Source organism: Panthera onca, chromosome A1, assembly GCF_046562875.1.
Source record: "Panthera onca isolate mPanOnc1 chromosome A1, mPanOnc1 haplotype 2, whole genome shotgun sequence".
Classification (NCBI taxonomy): domain Eukaryota; kingdom Metazoa; phylum Chordata; class Mammalia; order Carnivora; family Felidae; genus Panthera; species Panthera onca.
Window position 1 is genome coordinate 42,923,596 of NC_138339.1, and position 17,019 is coordinate 42,940,614.

The 17,019-nt window shown below is 55.8% G+C and overlaps 1 protein-coding gene across 1 annotated transcript; it reads right to left on the reverse strand.

The window, feature by feature from the left end:
- Positions 1 to 5,217: 5,217 nt before the first annotated feature.
- Positions 5,218 to 11,748, reverse strand: ARSI (arylsulfatase family member I). The gene is made up of 2 exons (XM_060634695.3): positions 10,858 to 11,748; positions 5,218 to 7,496 (listed from the first exon to the last, which is right to left on the reverse strand). Exons 1-2 carry the CDS (start codon positions 11,175 to 11,177, stop codon positions 6,089 to 6,091), a joined length of 1,728 nt encoding a protein of 575 aa, XP_060490678.2. The 5' UTR covers positions 11,178 to 11,748; the 3' UTR covers positions 5,218 to 6,088.
- Between the last annotated feature and the right edge of the window lie 5,271 nt (positions 11,749 to 17,019).

Genomic DNA, 17,019 nt, shown 5'->3' on the forward strand with positions numbered 1-17,019 from the left:
CAGCATTTGCCCACAGTGAGCACAGGTCGGATAAAAGGATCCAGGATCCAAACCCTTGTTTCTACCCCACCCCTCTGAGCCTCAGCTTGCCTTACTGGTCACCTCACTTGCTGGACACGTTGTCTGCTTGTCGGTTATCCCCAGCCCTAGCGGGTCCCTGACTCACTACTTTAGGTCCAGGGGCCCCGGGAGACATCTAGGTCCCCTCTCCCACAATTCTGTCCCTCTTCCTGGGAGTTGGGGGTGGGAGAGAATGATGGGGTTAGCTCTCTGATGCAGCCACTTCTTCCCAGGAGAGAAATGGGAGGGAGGCCGAGGGGAAGGAGGGGAGGCGAGCTAGGGAGGAGGGGTAATGGCTTAGCCACTAATTGCACCATTACCACCTTCAGAAAAAGGAAAAACCACTCAGTTTTGTTTCTGCGCACAATGCTTCCCGCTCCTGCCGCCAACGGTTGCAATTCAGAGGCAGAGAAGAGAGGCCTGTGCTCGGGGGCTGCACAGCTGGTGGGAGCGGGCTGGGCACGGAACACCACTAGAGGCAAGAGAGGCTAGAGGCAAGAGAGGCAGACGAGGGGAAGTGGGGGAAGGACCGCACCCCCACCTCCCTGCCCAGGCCCTCTAGCCCTCCCCGGGAGGTGGCTTCCGCTCATGAAGGTGCTGCAACAGCCTTTAGTGACCACTGAAGCTACCTCAGTCATTGTCCAGGGGAGAGGAGAGGAACTCCATGTTCTATAGGCTGTGTGATTTTGGATGAGCAGCCTAACTTCTCTGTGCCTCAGTTTCTTCATCTGCAAAATACAGTTCATAATATTCCCTACTTCCAGGGCTGTTTAAGGATTACATGAGAGGAGCAGATGAGTACAGCAGCTGGCATGCTGTACGTGTTCATTGATGGGCAATTATTACTATTAAGGGACTCATAAGAAGCCCCTCCCTCCTCACGCCGCTCTGCCTGAGTCAGGGAAGCACACACGACTATCCTCTAGTCCTAGCACTTTGTGGCGCGGTTCTCTGAGTCCCCACTGGAGTTGAGCTCATGGTTTGAGCATCACCCTGGCCCGGCCTGGTTTGCAGCCTTTTGCTGGTAGAACAAAGAGGCTAGGAGAGGGCTCACAAGGCCTCTAGCTCACTGGTGCCAACTTAACTTAATGGGGCTTTAGAAATTAACACATAAAACAAATAGCAAACGTGCCCCAAGGCTGTATTAATGGGAGTCTGAAGCTCTGAACAAAGGAGGTGATAGTCCTGCTCTGCTGGGAGCTGGCTGGACCACCCTGTTTCCTGGCTCGCCCCATCCCCAGTCCCCACTGGTGAAGGGAAGCATGTTCAGAAGAGAGCAGAGCACTGGGCAGCAAGAGCCAGAGGGACGAGAGGAACAGAGGCTAATGGCCGGCTCTCTCCCTGTGTCTGACAGGGACCATGGAGGTGGCCTATGTGGATTTAGGGGGCAAAAGCAACCTGGCCTCACACCACCCCATCACCCATCACCCTGTCCGTCCTTCCCTACCTCTGTCTCCCCTTTCCGCTCTCCTTCCTCTTCTCCTTTTCTTCTTTCTTGCCTTTCCCCATTTCCTTCCCTCCCTTGAGCCCTTTCTTCTCAATCCTCCCTATCCTTCTTGCTCCTTTTCACCTCCTTTCTTGTTTCTACCTCCCTCCCTCCTGCCTCCCGGCTGTGTACCTCTTCTTTCCCTCCCTGGGCTGGCCCGGCCCAGACCCTGTGCGCCCTGGGGGACGTCCAGGACCTGGCGGAGAGATGCATGGAGAGGAGGAAGAAGACAAAAGGTCTCCTTGGCAACTCTCATACACACCCTGCCCCCGCGTGCTACGAACCTTCGAGAGCTCAGCTCAGGGGTGTGGGCACTGCCTCGGACAGGCACCCCCTTCTGGAGTGGAACTGCCGCCCTGCGTGACAGCTAATTCACTGCCTCCCCTGTGCCCGCGAGGCTGGCAGCTGTGCCTGGTGGTGGCGGGCAGCGAGGAGCCAGGCCTGCCTCTGCGACGCGGGGAGAATGAGCCGATGATTGCAATGGGGGGACTGTTCCTGCCAGACTCCCCACCCCCCAGGGCCATGGCAGGCATGCGAGCCAGCACGTGTGCTCCCATCTGTAACACTCATGTGGTACTCAAGAGCTGGCCTGCATGCCGCGGGCTGGCGGCCAGGGGTGGGAGCCCAAGAGGTCACTGAGCACAGTTGTGGCATGTGAAGGTGGGGAACCTGAACGTGAATGCAAGCTATACCCTGGGTCTATGGGGTGGGATGGAAAAAAAAAAAAAAAAAAAACCGGGACCAGGGCCAAGTTCCTGGGCCATAGCAGAGGTGGGAAGGGGGTGGGGGGAATCAGAGCCCGGGAAGCATTGTGCCAGCCCACTGTCATCCCACCTGCCACAGCCCACACACATACTCTCAGGCACATGCCCAAGGGCCTCAGGGTCCTGCAGGGCCTGGGCAGGTACCACAGAAAACGTGCCGTCTGAAGGGTCCCCACGAGGCCTGTCCCACTAAGGGCAGTGAGCGTGAGGGGCAGAATTGGTGGAAAGTGGGCCAAGAGAGAAATGATCCGGCAGAGGGTCTGGGTGGAGGGTGATGTGGTTAATTAACTGCAGTAAGTAATGCCAGCCTCAGACTCTGGAGAGAGGGAGGGGTCAGGGAGCATCGCTGTCCCCTGAGGGGTCCCACATAGGAGACATTCCTTCCAGAGCAGAGGGAAGCAGGAAGCCAAGGGACAGAGGATGGTGGCTGCCGGGCCAACGTCTGCACAGCACAGCCTGCAGTTAGAGGACCCAAGTTCAAGTCTAGCTGTTGGCTAGGAGTGATTATGGCAGGTCTTTTTCCCACTGGGGCCTCCATTTCCTCCTCAGAAATATGGGGACAAGATGTTCCTTCGCTGACTCCAAAAATACGAGAAATAGTTATTTCCGCTTTAGAGCCAGGCCCTGTGCTAAGCATACTGCACAATTTATACCGCACCACAGATATCTGTGAGATAGGTATGATCACTGTGTATCTTGCAGAGATGTGACATGACTTACCCATGTGGGGTCTGTGTGACCTCTGCACCCCTGCCCTATGCCCTTTGGCCTACACAAAGGCTGAAAGGGCCCTGATGGAGCCCATGTCCCACACAGATGGAGACCAAGGCCCAGAGAAAGGAAGCTGCTGCTTCCTCCCTCGGCAGCAGAAGTCAGGGGCAGAGTTGGGACATAATCCAGAACTCCTGACTCCCAGAACAGTGCTCTTTCCCTTACCCTGCTCTGCCCTCCCTCTTTCTGGCACTGAACGGCTGCTTGCCTAGGTCCCAAGGTAGCCAGTAGGTACCAAGCGAGAGGAGGGAATACTGTCAAGGCCCAGGGTAGGGCTCAGAGCCCTGTCCCTCTAGCCGGGTCCAGGGCTCCCTCCCGGTTCCTGGGGGACTGGTCGTCCCTGCCCAGGACTCCACAGGCAGGGCCCAGCTTGGACAGGGCCCCCCCGGTTCTAATCTGGGTGGCAGATCTGCTGACATCTGGTCCAGCCAAAGGGGAAATAGAGGGGCTGTCTGGCATCTCTGGACTCCACTCCCCCAGCTCTGTGACCCAAGGGGCCAGCGCTGCCTCTGGTCTCCTCTCCCATCCACCCCTCCCCACCAGGTAGGTGGTCCAAGCATCTGCCTAGCAATGCCAGTCAAGGGCCTAAAACAGAGTCCAGACCCAGGTGCCCTGGCTGGGGGAAACTCAGGGGCCACAGGAAGACAGGAGGAGATGGGCAGGAGCCATGCTGTCTGCTGGGCCCAGCAGACACCACAGCAAGCAGGCTGAGCCTCCCCTCACCACACTCTAGTCCTGGTGACTCCTTACCCCAGTACCTTCCACAAATCTCAGCCCTGGGTCAACCGCCAGCACCTTGGTTAGGCAGGCTTGGGGACTGCTGGGCTGTGGACCAGGTCGTTGGCTGAAGCTTGAGTGGGGCTCTTGGGCTGTGTGCCAGGTTCTGGGTTAGGTAGGACTCTGAGCCAGGCAAGCTTTAAGCTGGGCTTGAGATGAGGCTGAGCTTCCTTCTTAGGGCATCAGGAGCAGGGGCTGGCCTCTAGCCCCAGCTGGGCCCTCTATGTTTGAGGCCACGTCAGCCACAGGAGGGTAGGTGTTGGTGTCTGGGGAAGAACATGAAGGGACTTTTATGGTCCAGCTCTCATGGCCCCCAAAGGGCATAAGAGAAGCAGGGTTGGAGCTGGAGGCTAGGTCACCTAAGGCAGGGCCAAACTCAGCAGGCATGGGAGAGGCCTCCACTCAACTGGTGCAAGCCTGGATCTGCAGGAGAGCCCTGGCTCCACGCGGCTCTGGAAAGGCACAGCCCAGACAGCTGGGAGAGGCACCCAGTAGAGCCGGAGAATCCTGGGTAATGGGCAGACTATGAACAACCCATCTGTGGGATATGCTGGGCCTGGGACACCGTCTTCTTCAGAGTCTCCCTCCTGAGCAGGCAGAAGTGCTGGGGGTGGCCGGAATCCAGAGGCTTCAGCCAGTCCTGGCCCCTGCCCCACACAGCCCAGGCGTCCACATCCTACAGACAGAGAAAGCTCCAGCTGGAGGGGTGGAGGAAGGGGTCCAGGATGTGGACGGTCACCTCCGTCCTGCAGCCCCAGGCCACACTCTCACTCCTGGGCTCAGCTACCTCTGCAGCTCTGGAACCAACACCCAAACCCCCTCCACTGCACCGCACCCACCCCCCCCCCCCCACCCGTCCTGCTCATCCACAAGCTGACGAGTCCTAACAGGCCTCCTTTGCCAGTGACAAAAATAACTATTTTCAAAATTCACAGCAGGGCTTTCGCCTACACACGCTGCACCGACTGGAACCTGAAGGGAGATATGCAGAACGCAGTGTGTGCATGGAGGCGCGCTCTGCAGCGAGCAGGCTCTGAACCCCCCACGCCCCTCCTCCCACCACTCAGCCCATGCCCCCCCACACACACGCACAGGGGTGTCCAGAATGACCAAGTAGGAGGGGCTCCTAAAGCATCCATTGTACACAGGGGGGCCCTGAGGCCCAGAGAGGGTCCAGGATTTGCCAGAGGTCACACGGTGGACCTGTGGCAGGACTGGACCAGAACCCATACGTGCTGCTTCCTAGCCAGGCTACCCACCTCCTCTCCCATTCACTTGGCTAATGGTGAGCTCACACTTGCCCTCAGGATGCACGCGCACACCCCCCAGTGCGTTCACAGACCGCACCACAGCCCTGGCTTCCATGTTAGTAGCATTTTAATCAAGTGCACGGGCTCCTCCACAGCCATTACCTTGGCCAGTTCTCTACAACCCTGTGAGGTAGGCAGAGCTCAGGCTAGCATCCCGATTGGCAGTTGGGGAAACTGAGGCCCAAAGGTGAGGGGATGGGCCCAAGGTCAAAGAGGCACCCAAGTGTCCTGACTGTTGGTTCAGGGCCTCTTTGCACAGCTGTTTCCACCACCCTTGATCCTGCAGCAGCTAAGAGCCAGGTCAATCCTCTGGGTCCTGGGGGCCAGAAGGAGAGCTTTCTGCCATAGCCCCCAGCACCAGTCTGGCCCCAGGACTGACCCAAGCCATGTGAAGACCCATCCCTGCACCCCCACCCTCAGCATCAGAGGATCCCTTCAGAGAGTGGCCAGATCGCCATGCTTCAGCTGGAGTCCAGGCCTCGAGCTGCCTCCAGTGGCCCCTCACCCAAGCAGTACCACAGAGGTGCAGGGTCCAAGGGCAAGGCTTTAAACGAGCTGGGAGGCGGCAAGGTCAATGGCAACTCCACCATGCTCCCAGGCACCAGGTCCACACCACAGGGCCACAACATCAGAACTCATTTACAGATGAGGAAACTGAGGCCCAGCTCTCATGCAGACCACTTGAGGTCACAGAGCAAGTCAGTGAAGAGGCAGGATTGGAATCCAGGCACCCCAGTCTAGTTTATTCTCCCCCAAGCCAAGCTCCCCACCTTTCAACCGAGGGGCTCGATGCCCCCCCCCCCGATTTCCCTGCAGAGGGGGGCTTGACCTCAGGCCCCTCCCTGGGGAGGAACAGGGCCAGGTTTGAATGGGGAAGTACATCTAGAGGGACAGAGATCCTCACCTCCCCCCACTCCCCATCAGATCCGCTGTGACATCAGCCTGGTGTTGAGTTTACGAAAAAAGGATCGCAGCTTGCAAATCTTGCATTTTTTCTTGCGGCGTCCTCGGGAGAAGCTTCGAGCCCTGCCTGCCTCTTCCTCCTCTTCCTCTTCTTCCTCATCACTGGCCCAGGGCCCCCAAGCACCCCCGTTAAAGTCAGGGTGGGCCCGGGGATTCTCAGCCGGGTAGCGCACAGGGATGGCTGTGCGGTTATAGTCCACCAGACGGGCCAGCAGGGCACGGACCACATCAGGCCGCTGGCCAGCCAGGTCCTCCCGTTCGTAGGGGTCAGCGCTGATATTGAAGAGCCACACTGCCTGGCGGGCACTGGCCATGCGCTCGAGGTTCCACCAGCTGCCAGGGAAGGCGGCCAGTGTCTGCGGTGGGATCCAATCGCCATAGCCAGGGTCCCCTGTTAGCAGCTTCCACTCGCCCACACGGATGGCGGCCTGCACGGCAGTGTTCCAGATGCCAAAGCCAGCCTCCAGGGAGCCGTGCCGGGCATGGTTGTAGAGGGGGTCAATGTTGTGCAGGATCTCTGTGCGCGGCGAGGCCCGGCCCTCGCTGATGGCCGGCCACACATCGTAGCCGTCCAGCCCATCGGCCGCCGAGGCGGTGCCGCCTGCCAGACCCACCAGGGTCGGGTACCAGTCAGTGATGTGCACCAGCGCCCGGCTGGTCCGGCGCTTCCGCTTGAGCAGGGGGCTATGGACAAAGCCCAGGCCACGCACACCACCTTCCCAGTAAGTGCCCTTGCGTCCTCGCAGCGGCCAGTTGCTGCCCCCCGAGAAGGTCTGGCCGCCGTTGTCACTGGAGAAGATGATGACGCTGTTGTTGTAGAAACCATAGCGCTTGAGAGCCCAGGTGATGTTGCGCACAGCCTCATCCATGCAGGTGACCATGGCCGCATACTTCCGCCGGGCCACATTGCCCATGGTGCGATAGCGGTACAGGTACTCACGAGGGGACTGCAGGGGCGTGTGCACCGCCTGGAAGGCCACATAGAGGAAGAGGGGCCGCCGGGGGCTGTGGCTGGCTAGGATGTGGCTGACACGCTGGGCATAGAGCATAGTGGAATACTGGCCGCTGAGCCCCCAGGCCACACTCTCGCCCTCGTGCAGGTCAAAGCCACACACCCCGGGCCCGTCGCAGTTGTCGTAGGTGTAGTAGTCCACGTTGCCCGTGAGCGAGCCCAGGAAGGTGTCGAAGCCCCGGCGGGTAGGCAGGCACTCCTTCCGGTAGAAGCCCAGGTGCCACTTGCCCACCATGTGGGTAGAGTAACCCGCCTCCTGCAGCTTCTGGGGCAGCGTCACCTGGTCCAGGGGCAGGCAGTTGGGCTGCCGTGGGCGGATGATGGAGTGCTGGAGTCCCGTGTGGATCTGGTACCTGGAGGAAAGAGGGGAGGGCAAAGAAGGCCCAGGTGAGCTACAAAGCACTGCTCTGGCCCACCGGCCCCCAGTTCTCACCCCGAGGTGGGCTCTGGGCCCAGCACTTCCGGCAAAGGTACAGCAGGTATTACGACACGTGACAAGCACTTCCAATGTATCACCTCATTGAATCTTCAAAATTAGTTGAGCTCATATTATGGTCATTTCGCAGATGAGGAGACTGAGGATCAGAGTGGTTAAACCACTCGGCCCAGGATCACGCAGCTAGGAGCTGGGGAGTTTAGAGTCGAACGCAGGTTAATCATGACAATGTAGCTAACATTATTCTCCAAATAAGGCAACTGAGGCTCAGTACATGAAATCGCTTGCCCACTGATTCAAACAATCTGTAACTGGAGTTGGGATCTGTATCCCAGGCAGTCTCCAGAGACTTCAGAATCCCTAAACTCGAAGCCACTAATTTGCTCTGGGGCCTAGAGCAAGTCCTGCCCTCCCAGGGAAACTCCTGCTCACTCTTCAAAGCCCAGTCCAAATGTTACCCCCTCTGTAAAGTCTCTTATAACTCTCTCCAAGAATGAGTCACTTTTGCTTCTGGGTTAAATTTAGTACACATGATCACTGTCCTACTTGACCATGGGGTTCTACTCAGTTGTACATGTTCTTAGGCCCAATCATCTGTAATCGGATTGTCCTTTACTCAACTTTGTGGTCTTGGCACTCAGGTGACGTTAAAAGGACACTCAATTACTTACGGAATGAATGGATGAAAGAACGAACGAATGGTGGCACTCCCAGACAATTTTAGAACCAGAAGGGACCCAAGTCAACTTCCAGTGTATTTACCTTGTTTTAAAAACACAGTTCCAGAGGAGGGGAAGGGCCTTGCCCAAGGTCACTCAGTGGTCAGGGGCAAAGCCAGGACTCGAACATAAATCCAAGCCAAGTCCAAGCACAGGCTCCCTTCCAGCAAACGAGGCTGCCATGTCTCCTCCCCCATGGTGGCCTCAGTTTGCTCATCTATAGGGGGGGAGTTGGGTTGAATGGGAGATCTCTGAAAACCTTTCAGTTCCCAGATTTTATGAGACCTGTTCTCGTGTGCCTACCCACAAGTTCATGTGGCCCCTGGATCCGGTCACTTACACATGCTACTGCTGTGAGGCAGGAGTGAATGGTTAGCAGAATGCTATATTCCTCATTTATTCATTCAAGTCCCTTCTGTGGTCAAGGCCCCCATGCGATCTGCTTGGGGTGTCCTGCCTTTACTCAAGTCTTAAAAGTCCCAGGGTAAATAAGAAGCCTGGAACTTCACTAGGGTCTTAGAATCCCACACCTGAAGGCCTGACACCTTTAACCCAGGCACTAGGTGGGCTTTCCTGTTTTTAGTTTCCTTAACTTAAAGCTGTTATTGTTGTTAGCCATCATTAGCTACTACTGCCATTTTTAACACTATAGGCCACACACATCGTTTCACTTAATCCTCATAACAAACCTACAGGGGAGACCATTATCCCCATTCTACAGATGACCAACCGAGGCTCTCAGAGGTATCGCAACAGGCCCGACTGCAGACAGCTTGCAAGCAGCTGCCCTGAGCTTTGAACCCAGGTCTGCACACCTCAGGCTGAAAACCTCTCGGTGATCCTGGCTCTACAGACCTCTCAGTCAACCTCATGAACGATTCCATTTAACGGAGGAAGTACCGTAGCGCCCGGTCACAGCCGAGTCTCTTCCTAGGGCTGGGCACCACGGAGCACTGGTTTGTAAAGTGGGTGGGCCAGCTCAGAGTCACCGAAGCTCGTCTGTAAGCGAGTAACATGAGAAACACTGGCTCTCTCCAGCTTCGCCCAACACGACTGGATGCATTAACAAAACACTAATGAGAGCAGTCAGCATCAGTCAGATGGAGCCAGCTGCAGGGGGCGGAGGGCAGACGCTGCCCAGCCACACTCGGCTCACTTCACAGATCAGGGGGTTGGCACACTGCCCCGTTGGCTGCTCATTCCCCTGCTTAAACCCAAAGTCACCTCTCGAGAGAGAAATGCTAACTTGTGCACAGTTCTCAGGAATGCAGATTCTTCTTCCCTCTCCTGGAGGTTGGTCAACATTTGGGCTTCACCACCACCACCAACGCCCCCGCCCACGACCCATACACCAGCCCCTCACCCTCTTCTCCGACGCTCTCTCTTGCTGTTCCCGGAGCTAAATGCTGAGTGCCCGAGTGAGGGAAGAAAAGGCACCTATTTTGACTCACGGCTCTGGGACCCCTGCCAACCACCTGGCCTCTCAGCCCCCTCCCCAACGGATGCTACAGACTCTAGGCATGAATTGGGTCCTCCCTGACTCCATGCCTCAGTTTCTCCCACCCAGAAACAGGGACAGCAAGGCTCCGGTTCCTGAGATCATACTCAGAGATGGAGATCTCCCTGGGTGGAACTTGGGAGAAGGCATGCCTTGGACCCCATCCAAGGAGGATTAGCTTCAGCCTTGCCAAAGGATTTTCTCCTAAGTGGCCAAAGTTTGCCTTCTACACCCCCACCTCCTGTTTCCCTGCTCTTTTAATCCTGTAATCCTGCCGCCTTGCCTGTGGGCCACTCCTTACGGAGAAAGCAGCACGTCTCCTTGGGACTTTCGGCCAATTTAGGAGGACTTTGCAGATGAAAACCCAGAGGTTTGGAGAAATGAAGTAACTACCCAAAGGTTCCACCGATCACGGCATCCTGTGCATATCTTTCTGCTCTATCTAGAATGTCTATCTATCTAGACATTCCCTGGCTTCCTTCCTCTCCTCGCAGCCATCAAACAGTTTGGGGACCCTAATCCCTCCGGTGACATGGGGGCTGCCATTTATTGACAGCCAAGCAGGTGACACACAACTCATCCCATCACCACTCTTTTTCAAGTAAACACTCCTCTTCACTCCGTTTATGAACAGACAAGAAAACGGAGGCTTAGAGAAGGGAAATGACTTGTTCGTGGCCTCAGGGTCTGTATACAGAAGCGGCGTTAAAACCCAAGGGTCAGAGACTGCCGTGTTCCTCCAACAAAGGGATGACCAGATGTCTCCTTCACATGGTGTGTAATGTGTGTCCTAGAACATCAGAGGGAGGAGACCTCAAAGATGGTCCAATCCACTCCGTGTACAATTGGAGAAACTGAGGCCCAGAGAGGATAAAGGACATAACTAATGATCACATAGGCGACTGGAGACAGTCGTGTCTGAGTGTCTCAGAACTGGCCCTGAGTCCTTGTTTCCCAGGTCCCAGAATGGGGGGGGCGGGACTGTGAATGCACAGGAAATCTCCAGACGGGATTCATTTGGGGCTTACACCACCAGCCCCAGCAGCCTGGGTCATGCCTACCTGCCAGTGAGAAGTTGGCTCCGCGAAGGCGTGCAGATAGGCTGGATATAATAATTCTCCAACTTGACACCCTCAGCTGCCAGCCGGTCCAGCGTAGGGGTCTCAATATCTGAGCCATGGTAGCCCACGTCGTGGTAGCCCTGGTCGTCGGTGAGGATGAAGATGATATGGGGAGGCTGGGGTGGAGCGGCCGAGGGCTGCTCCACGCCCGCCTCCCCGGGACCGTCGGCCGCCAGGCTCGGCTTGGACCAGTCCCAGGACAGGTAGCCGAAGCTAAGCAAGCTGACCAGCGAGAGGCCAGTGAGGGCGTGCATCGCCATGCCGGCCCGCGCGTCCCGGCGCACAGGGTTCCCCGGGCCTCACCGCCTCGCGCGCCCAGGGCGCACGGCCCGCACGCCCGCCGGCTGGCCGGCCTGGACGCTGCGAGATCCTTCAGCGGCCCCGGGGGTGGCCCAGGGGCTGGTCCAGGACTGGCGGCCGGACCTGCGCGGCCGCAGCGGGGCGCTCTGGGGAGGTCAGGCCCGCGCCGAGCTGCCTCCCGCCGCCTGCGCGCCCGCCCTGCGCCGCCCTCGCTCCCTCTCCCCCAGCTCAGCCGGGCCAGCCTGAGACGCGGCGTGGCTGCTTCCAAAAAGTGCTCTCCACCATCCTCTGGCTCTCCCCTTCCTACTAGCCCTCGATTTCTCCCGCCTCCTAATTTCTCTCGCCTCTGCTTTCCCTTCCTCCTCCTCCCGACCCTCCAGCCCCCAGCCCGGCCTCTCGCCCCGCCCGGAGTCCGGAGAAGAGTCGGGCTCCCAGCAGGGAGGCGGGCAGGACCCCAGCGGGGAAGGGGAGGGAGGCACGGGTTGGGCGGGCCTGGGGGGGACACCGCGGGAGAGAATGCGAGAAAGTTGTAACATCTGCCGGGCCGAATCCCAGGTGGAGGGGCGGGACCTGGAGCAGCGGCTCCGCCCCCGGGCGGGAAGCCCAGGCCCGGGCGGCCCTCTGGCTCCGACCCCCTCCCGGGCCCCGGCCCGGGCCGGGGAAAGGAGGGAGAGGGGCTGCTTGGAGTTCAGTGGAACAGCTCCGGAATGGCCCGGTCAGACGTTCCTCGATCTTGGGAGTCTTAGCATCTCTGCGTGCCAGCCCTGGAAGGGACGCGCATAGTTTTCTATTCCAACCGGGTCACTGTGCAATTGGAGAAACTGAGGCCCTGAGATGGGTGGGAACTCGTGTAAGTCACAGAGCATGTTAGTAGCTTCTCCCCTGGCTCTCAGTGGCTGTTAGAGTGGCAGTAGAGGCAGCAGTGGAGAACAGGGATGACTTTAGCAAGCACGGCGTGGTGGGGGGGAGGGGGGGTCTGGAAGTCGGCAAACACGGTTCAAGCCTTCGCCAGCTTCCCTCTCCCCAACCCCTCCCCCTCTTCATCCTGCGGTTCGCAGCAAGAATGCCAGCGCCGAAATCCAGAGGGCGGGGGCTGTTGAACACATCTCGTATCCACGGGGTCCAGAAGCTGCATGAGTACATGTTGCATGAGTCAATGGATGAATGGGCCTCCCGCATCCGGCAGGCCAACTCGCACCCAAGGAAATCTCCAGGGTGGAGAAGGCAAGCCCCAGGGACTCCTGAGCCAGGCAGGTACCATAAATGAGTGAAGCAGGGGATGGTGTATTAGGCCGGGGCTACAGGGAGCCAAGGACCACAGCCTTGTGTCCCGCCGACCATTTGTCATGCAAGAATGTGGCCCAGTGTTTCCAGATCTTCCGATTTTCCAAGGACACCCAAATCCAGATTATTATGAGAAATATTCCAACTGTTAAGTGCTAGCAACTAATTTGAAGCACATTTAAGCACCGCACAGGCCAACTCAAACCTATCTGAGGAACAGTTTAGGCCGTCGGGAGCCCTTTGCAACTTCCACTCTGCAGCATTGTTTTCAGACGTTTTACTAGGCTACATTCGTAAATGGGAAAGCTGACTTAAACAAAACCAGTTAGGCTTCTTTACTACCAGGACTTCAAATGCTGGATATGCTCATCTCCAGGAGGGGAGTTCCTAGCGCTGTATTTTCCGATTTTATGTGAGCGAGGACCCTCCTTTTCAGAGCTTTTCAAAGCGCCAGTGTTTGGGGAAGTTGGGGAAACAAAGACTGGCCAGGTGTGTTTTCTCTGCTAGCATCTTTTCCCTGCTAGTATTCTGTCATGATCCCTTCCCTCTTCCTTAAAACCACTGTGTGTGGGGAAAGAAACCAGACCTCCAAAATAGCAGCCCGAGTGAATCCACATTTTGAAATGAGGGCTGCGTGGGGCCGGCCGCTCCTGTTTGCTCAAAGCCCCATATTTAGGGTGACCAGATTTATCAGAAGGGAAAACTGAGCCTGTTTTTCTGGCAAAAGAAATGTTGAGGACAGACAGGAAAAATACAGCCTCCTGAGGGGAAGGCTGTTAAAATGGTGCTCCGGGAGGCTTCAGCCTGAAGGCTGTCCTGGGGGGGGTCAAAGTGGGACAAGTCACAGGAGGTCCAATGGACTCGGGTCTTGCATTCTGTGCATTGTCCCAGACCTCGGTCAGGAGGACATGGAGAAATGGCACGAGGAGAAACGGCAAGGGAGGTGGGGTAGGGATGCAGCCTGGAGGAAAAAAAAAAAAAGGTCTGGGGAGGCAAGCTCACAGGCTGCAGATCTCGGAGTGGGGGGTGGGATAGGGGGAGTGTCATAGGGACAAGGCCAGCAGAATTTCTAAGAGTTCAAGACTGGGCACCGACGTCAAATTGCATGTGTTCAAATCCTACCACTCCTTTGGGGTCAGGCCTTGGGCAAATCATTTGGCCTCCCTCGGCCTCAGTTTTTTCTTCTGTGAAATGGGATAATAATATAAATAAGACACAACACGGTGTTCAGGAAAATGCCCAGCACATAGTAAGTACTCAATGAATGTGAACAATTACGACGATTGTTCTCTGGGGTTCTGGGAGAAGAGACTAAGTCCTGTGGGTGAATGTTACGGGGAGGCAGATTTCGGGCCAATTTAAGGGATTACTTTTGTAGGAAATCTGGCAGTTTTCTTAATAAAAGGATGGCAGTGATGGGTGAATCACCACATGGAGAGGAGTAGGTGGAACTCTGGGGCCCAACTCTTGCTGCCAGTATTCACGTTTAAGAGCCCCTCATACTCACTGAAACCCACATGGCCTCAGAGGGCACCATTTCCCCTCTAACGTCCTAGGGATATAAACACTGACCCTCAACTCTTCTTTTAATACCGTGACACAGCAGGGCCAGGCTGGAACATTTAAGCTGGACATTTCCAAAGGCTCCGGGATGACAAGGGGGAAATAAACAAAGAGTAACGTGAATCCAGGTCATATCGCTATTAAGTTGTGACTCACTCGTCTTCCCTTTATGTTCCCTACAGGATGCCTCCCTGCCTCCTTCCCTCGGCACGGTGTCCATCAGCCCCACCGCAGCTCAGATGGACCCGAGAACTCCAAAATGTCTCAGGGTCAGGCCCAAAAAGTAAGTCACAGAGAAACAGAACTTCCCTCTTCAGCTAAGCTAGTCTCTGCAGTTTCTAATTTAGGACCCACCTTTTTCCAAGGTGAATGACAGCGGGAATATCCACCCCTACAGATAGGGAAGATCTGACCCTCATTCACATAGATGCACGCTTACCCCTTCATCGCCCCAAGACCAGCTGCATTGAAACAGTGTGAGAGTGGTGCCCCTGGGTGCCTCAGTCGGTTAAGCATCCGACTTCAGCTCAGGTTTGTGTTCTGCTGGTTCGTGGGTTTGAGCTCTGCATGGGGCTCTGGGCTAACAGCTCAGCCTGGAGCCTGCTTCAGATTCTGTCTCCCTCTCTCTCTCTGCGCACCCCCCCCTTTCTCACTCTCAAAAATAAATAAACATTAAAAAAATTTAGTTAATAAAAATAATAAAACAGTACCAGAGGGGCACCGGTGTGGCTTACTTAGTTGAGCATCTGACTCTTGATTTCGGCTCAGGTCATGATCTTACAGTGGGTCATGAGATTGAGCCCCAAGAGTCAGCCCGGAGCTTGCTTGGGATTCGCTCTCTCCCTCTCCCTCTGCCCCTCCCCTGCTTATGAGTGTTCTCTCTCTCTGTCTCTCTCTCTCTCTCTGAAAAGAAATAAACATTTTTAAAAAAACAGTACCAAAAGCCTAACATCTGCACACAAAATGCAGATCAGATGTAACAGGGGTATAGTGTTGTTACTTCCTGTCGGGCTTAAAAAAACACTGCACTCCTCGTTACCAGCACTGTGCAAGGAAGACGTAAAGTGCCCACCTGTTCAGGAGGTAGGGAGATTCTGAACTAAAATGGGGGGCAACACTAAAGGACTTTGGAAGTTCTTTCCAACTCGAAAATGTTATGATTTGCATTATGTATCCATAGAAAACTTTCTAGGATACAGAAATGTAAAAGTGAAAAAGTGGTGAGTCTGTTTTGTGGTGTTGTCTTTCATGGCTATGCATGTTGTGGGGTAGGTTGTAGGGGGTGTGTGTGTGTGTGTGTGTGTGTGTGTGTGTGTGTGGCCATCTTTGAGCTAAAATTAACTTCGTACAGATATTATTTTCTCCTGACGTGACTGACCTTGGCAAAGATCTTAGGCACAGATTATACACGCTGTTGTCCTCTGGAGGTCAATTTTCTAGGCTGGGCCAAATCAAGGACCTGAAAGATAAGACAGAAGGCCTCTACATAGTCACAAGTGTCACAGAGTTCAATCCCTTAATTCAGAGGAGAGCTTGTCAGGCCTTCCTCACTCCAGACCTACTGACTCTTGTTCCACACGCAATTCTTACAAAGCTAATGATTTTGTTCCCTGGCCCAAGAACATTGGAAGCAGTTCAGAAGGAATGTATAAGAAAGTGGCTTGAGGCACTTGTCTGTCTTCTAGTAATACAGTTTCCCAGTGGAAACATCAGGGGGATACAAAAGAATAAGCATAACAATCAGACCGATGAATTCCAAAAGCCTGGGAGTTTGGGGCCCTTTGGTGCAAAGGCAAAGGAAGAGCTGTATGCATCTGAACAGACCCGAGGGCACCACCAAATCACAGCCGCACCACAGCAGTGAATGATGGGTCACCCTTCAGAGTTGACATTCTGCTCAAGGTTCTCTTTTTAGGAAAGCTGGAGAAGCCATCGGCAATTGTTTAAGGTTTCCGTCCAGAATGGTTGCTTTGACAGGCCCACGGCGTAAGCTCGGCCAGAGCGGTACAACATCCCCCCCAGCCCCCCGGAGACGCGGGCCCAGGAAGCAGCATTGGCTGTGGCGGGTTCTGTAGTGAGGAGGACGCCGCGGTGAGGCTGGGGGTCCGGGTGCCCAGTGGTCAGCCCGGCTCCTTCACCTCCCGTCTCTCTTGCGGAGCCCACAGATGCCAGCATCACGTTCCCTGCCCCTTACGCCCCTCCAGCCTCTGGAGTTTGAAAGGGCGCATGGCTCCGGAGCGCAGAATGCTACCGCCGGCACCCTTTCCGACAGTTATAGGCCATATCCTCCTAAGGAGCAGTTGCTCTATATGAAAAATGCCTCTATGAGAGAAAGTTCCGTGGGCTTCCTTGGTCATCTAGTCCTAGCGGCCACCGGTTCTCTCTTTACCTCCCACACTCACGTGTAGTGCATCGTTAATTACAATAGATTAATGATCAAAGGTGATGTTGGAGGTGTTTAAGACAGCCGTGCTGGCTGTATTATAGAAAATATATTGTCTGCCCAGCTGAGCTGTTCTCACCAGTGGGTAGACTGAGGGGTATCCGAGGCCCGGTCCTTGCTGGATATTATCTGGGCAAAATGTTCTGGGAAGAGAAGCGTTTTCCTCCTTAATGCTGGCACGCCCCCTTTTGCATTTCTGGGAGGGGGGAGACACACAGCCCTCCTGACCCTTGCTTCCGGCCCTCTTGGTGGTCTCACCGAATCCCCCTTGCTTTAGTGTCAGGATCCCCAGATCAGACATCTGAACCCGGAGTGGCAAGAGCCAGGGCACCGTAGCCCCTTGCCTTTAACCCTTCACGGGGCCCCAGTCCTGGGCATTTCAATGGCTCCTTTCTCTGGCGCTCAATGAAACATTCTTCCGAGTAGATTATTGAAAGCAGAGCTCTGGGTCCACAATGGGCGCTCTGTGCTCACAGCCGCTGCCCAATCTGTTTGCCCAGCCCAAATGCGGC

Bases quoted from the DNA above. Each gene is read 5' to 3' on its own strand.
- ARSI (XM_060634695.3), bottom strand. From the start codon at position 11,177: ATGGCGATGCACGCCCTCACTGGCCTCTCGCTGGTCAGCTTGCTTAGC. The intron at 7,497-10,857 runs GTAGGCATGACC...TCTTTCCTCCAG, and splicing joins AGCCAACTTCTCACTGGCAG to GTACCAGATCCACACGGGAC.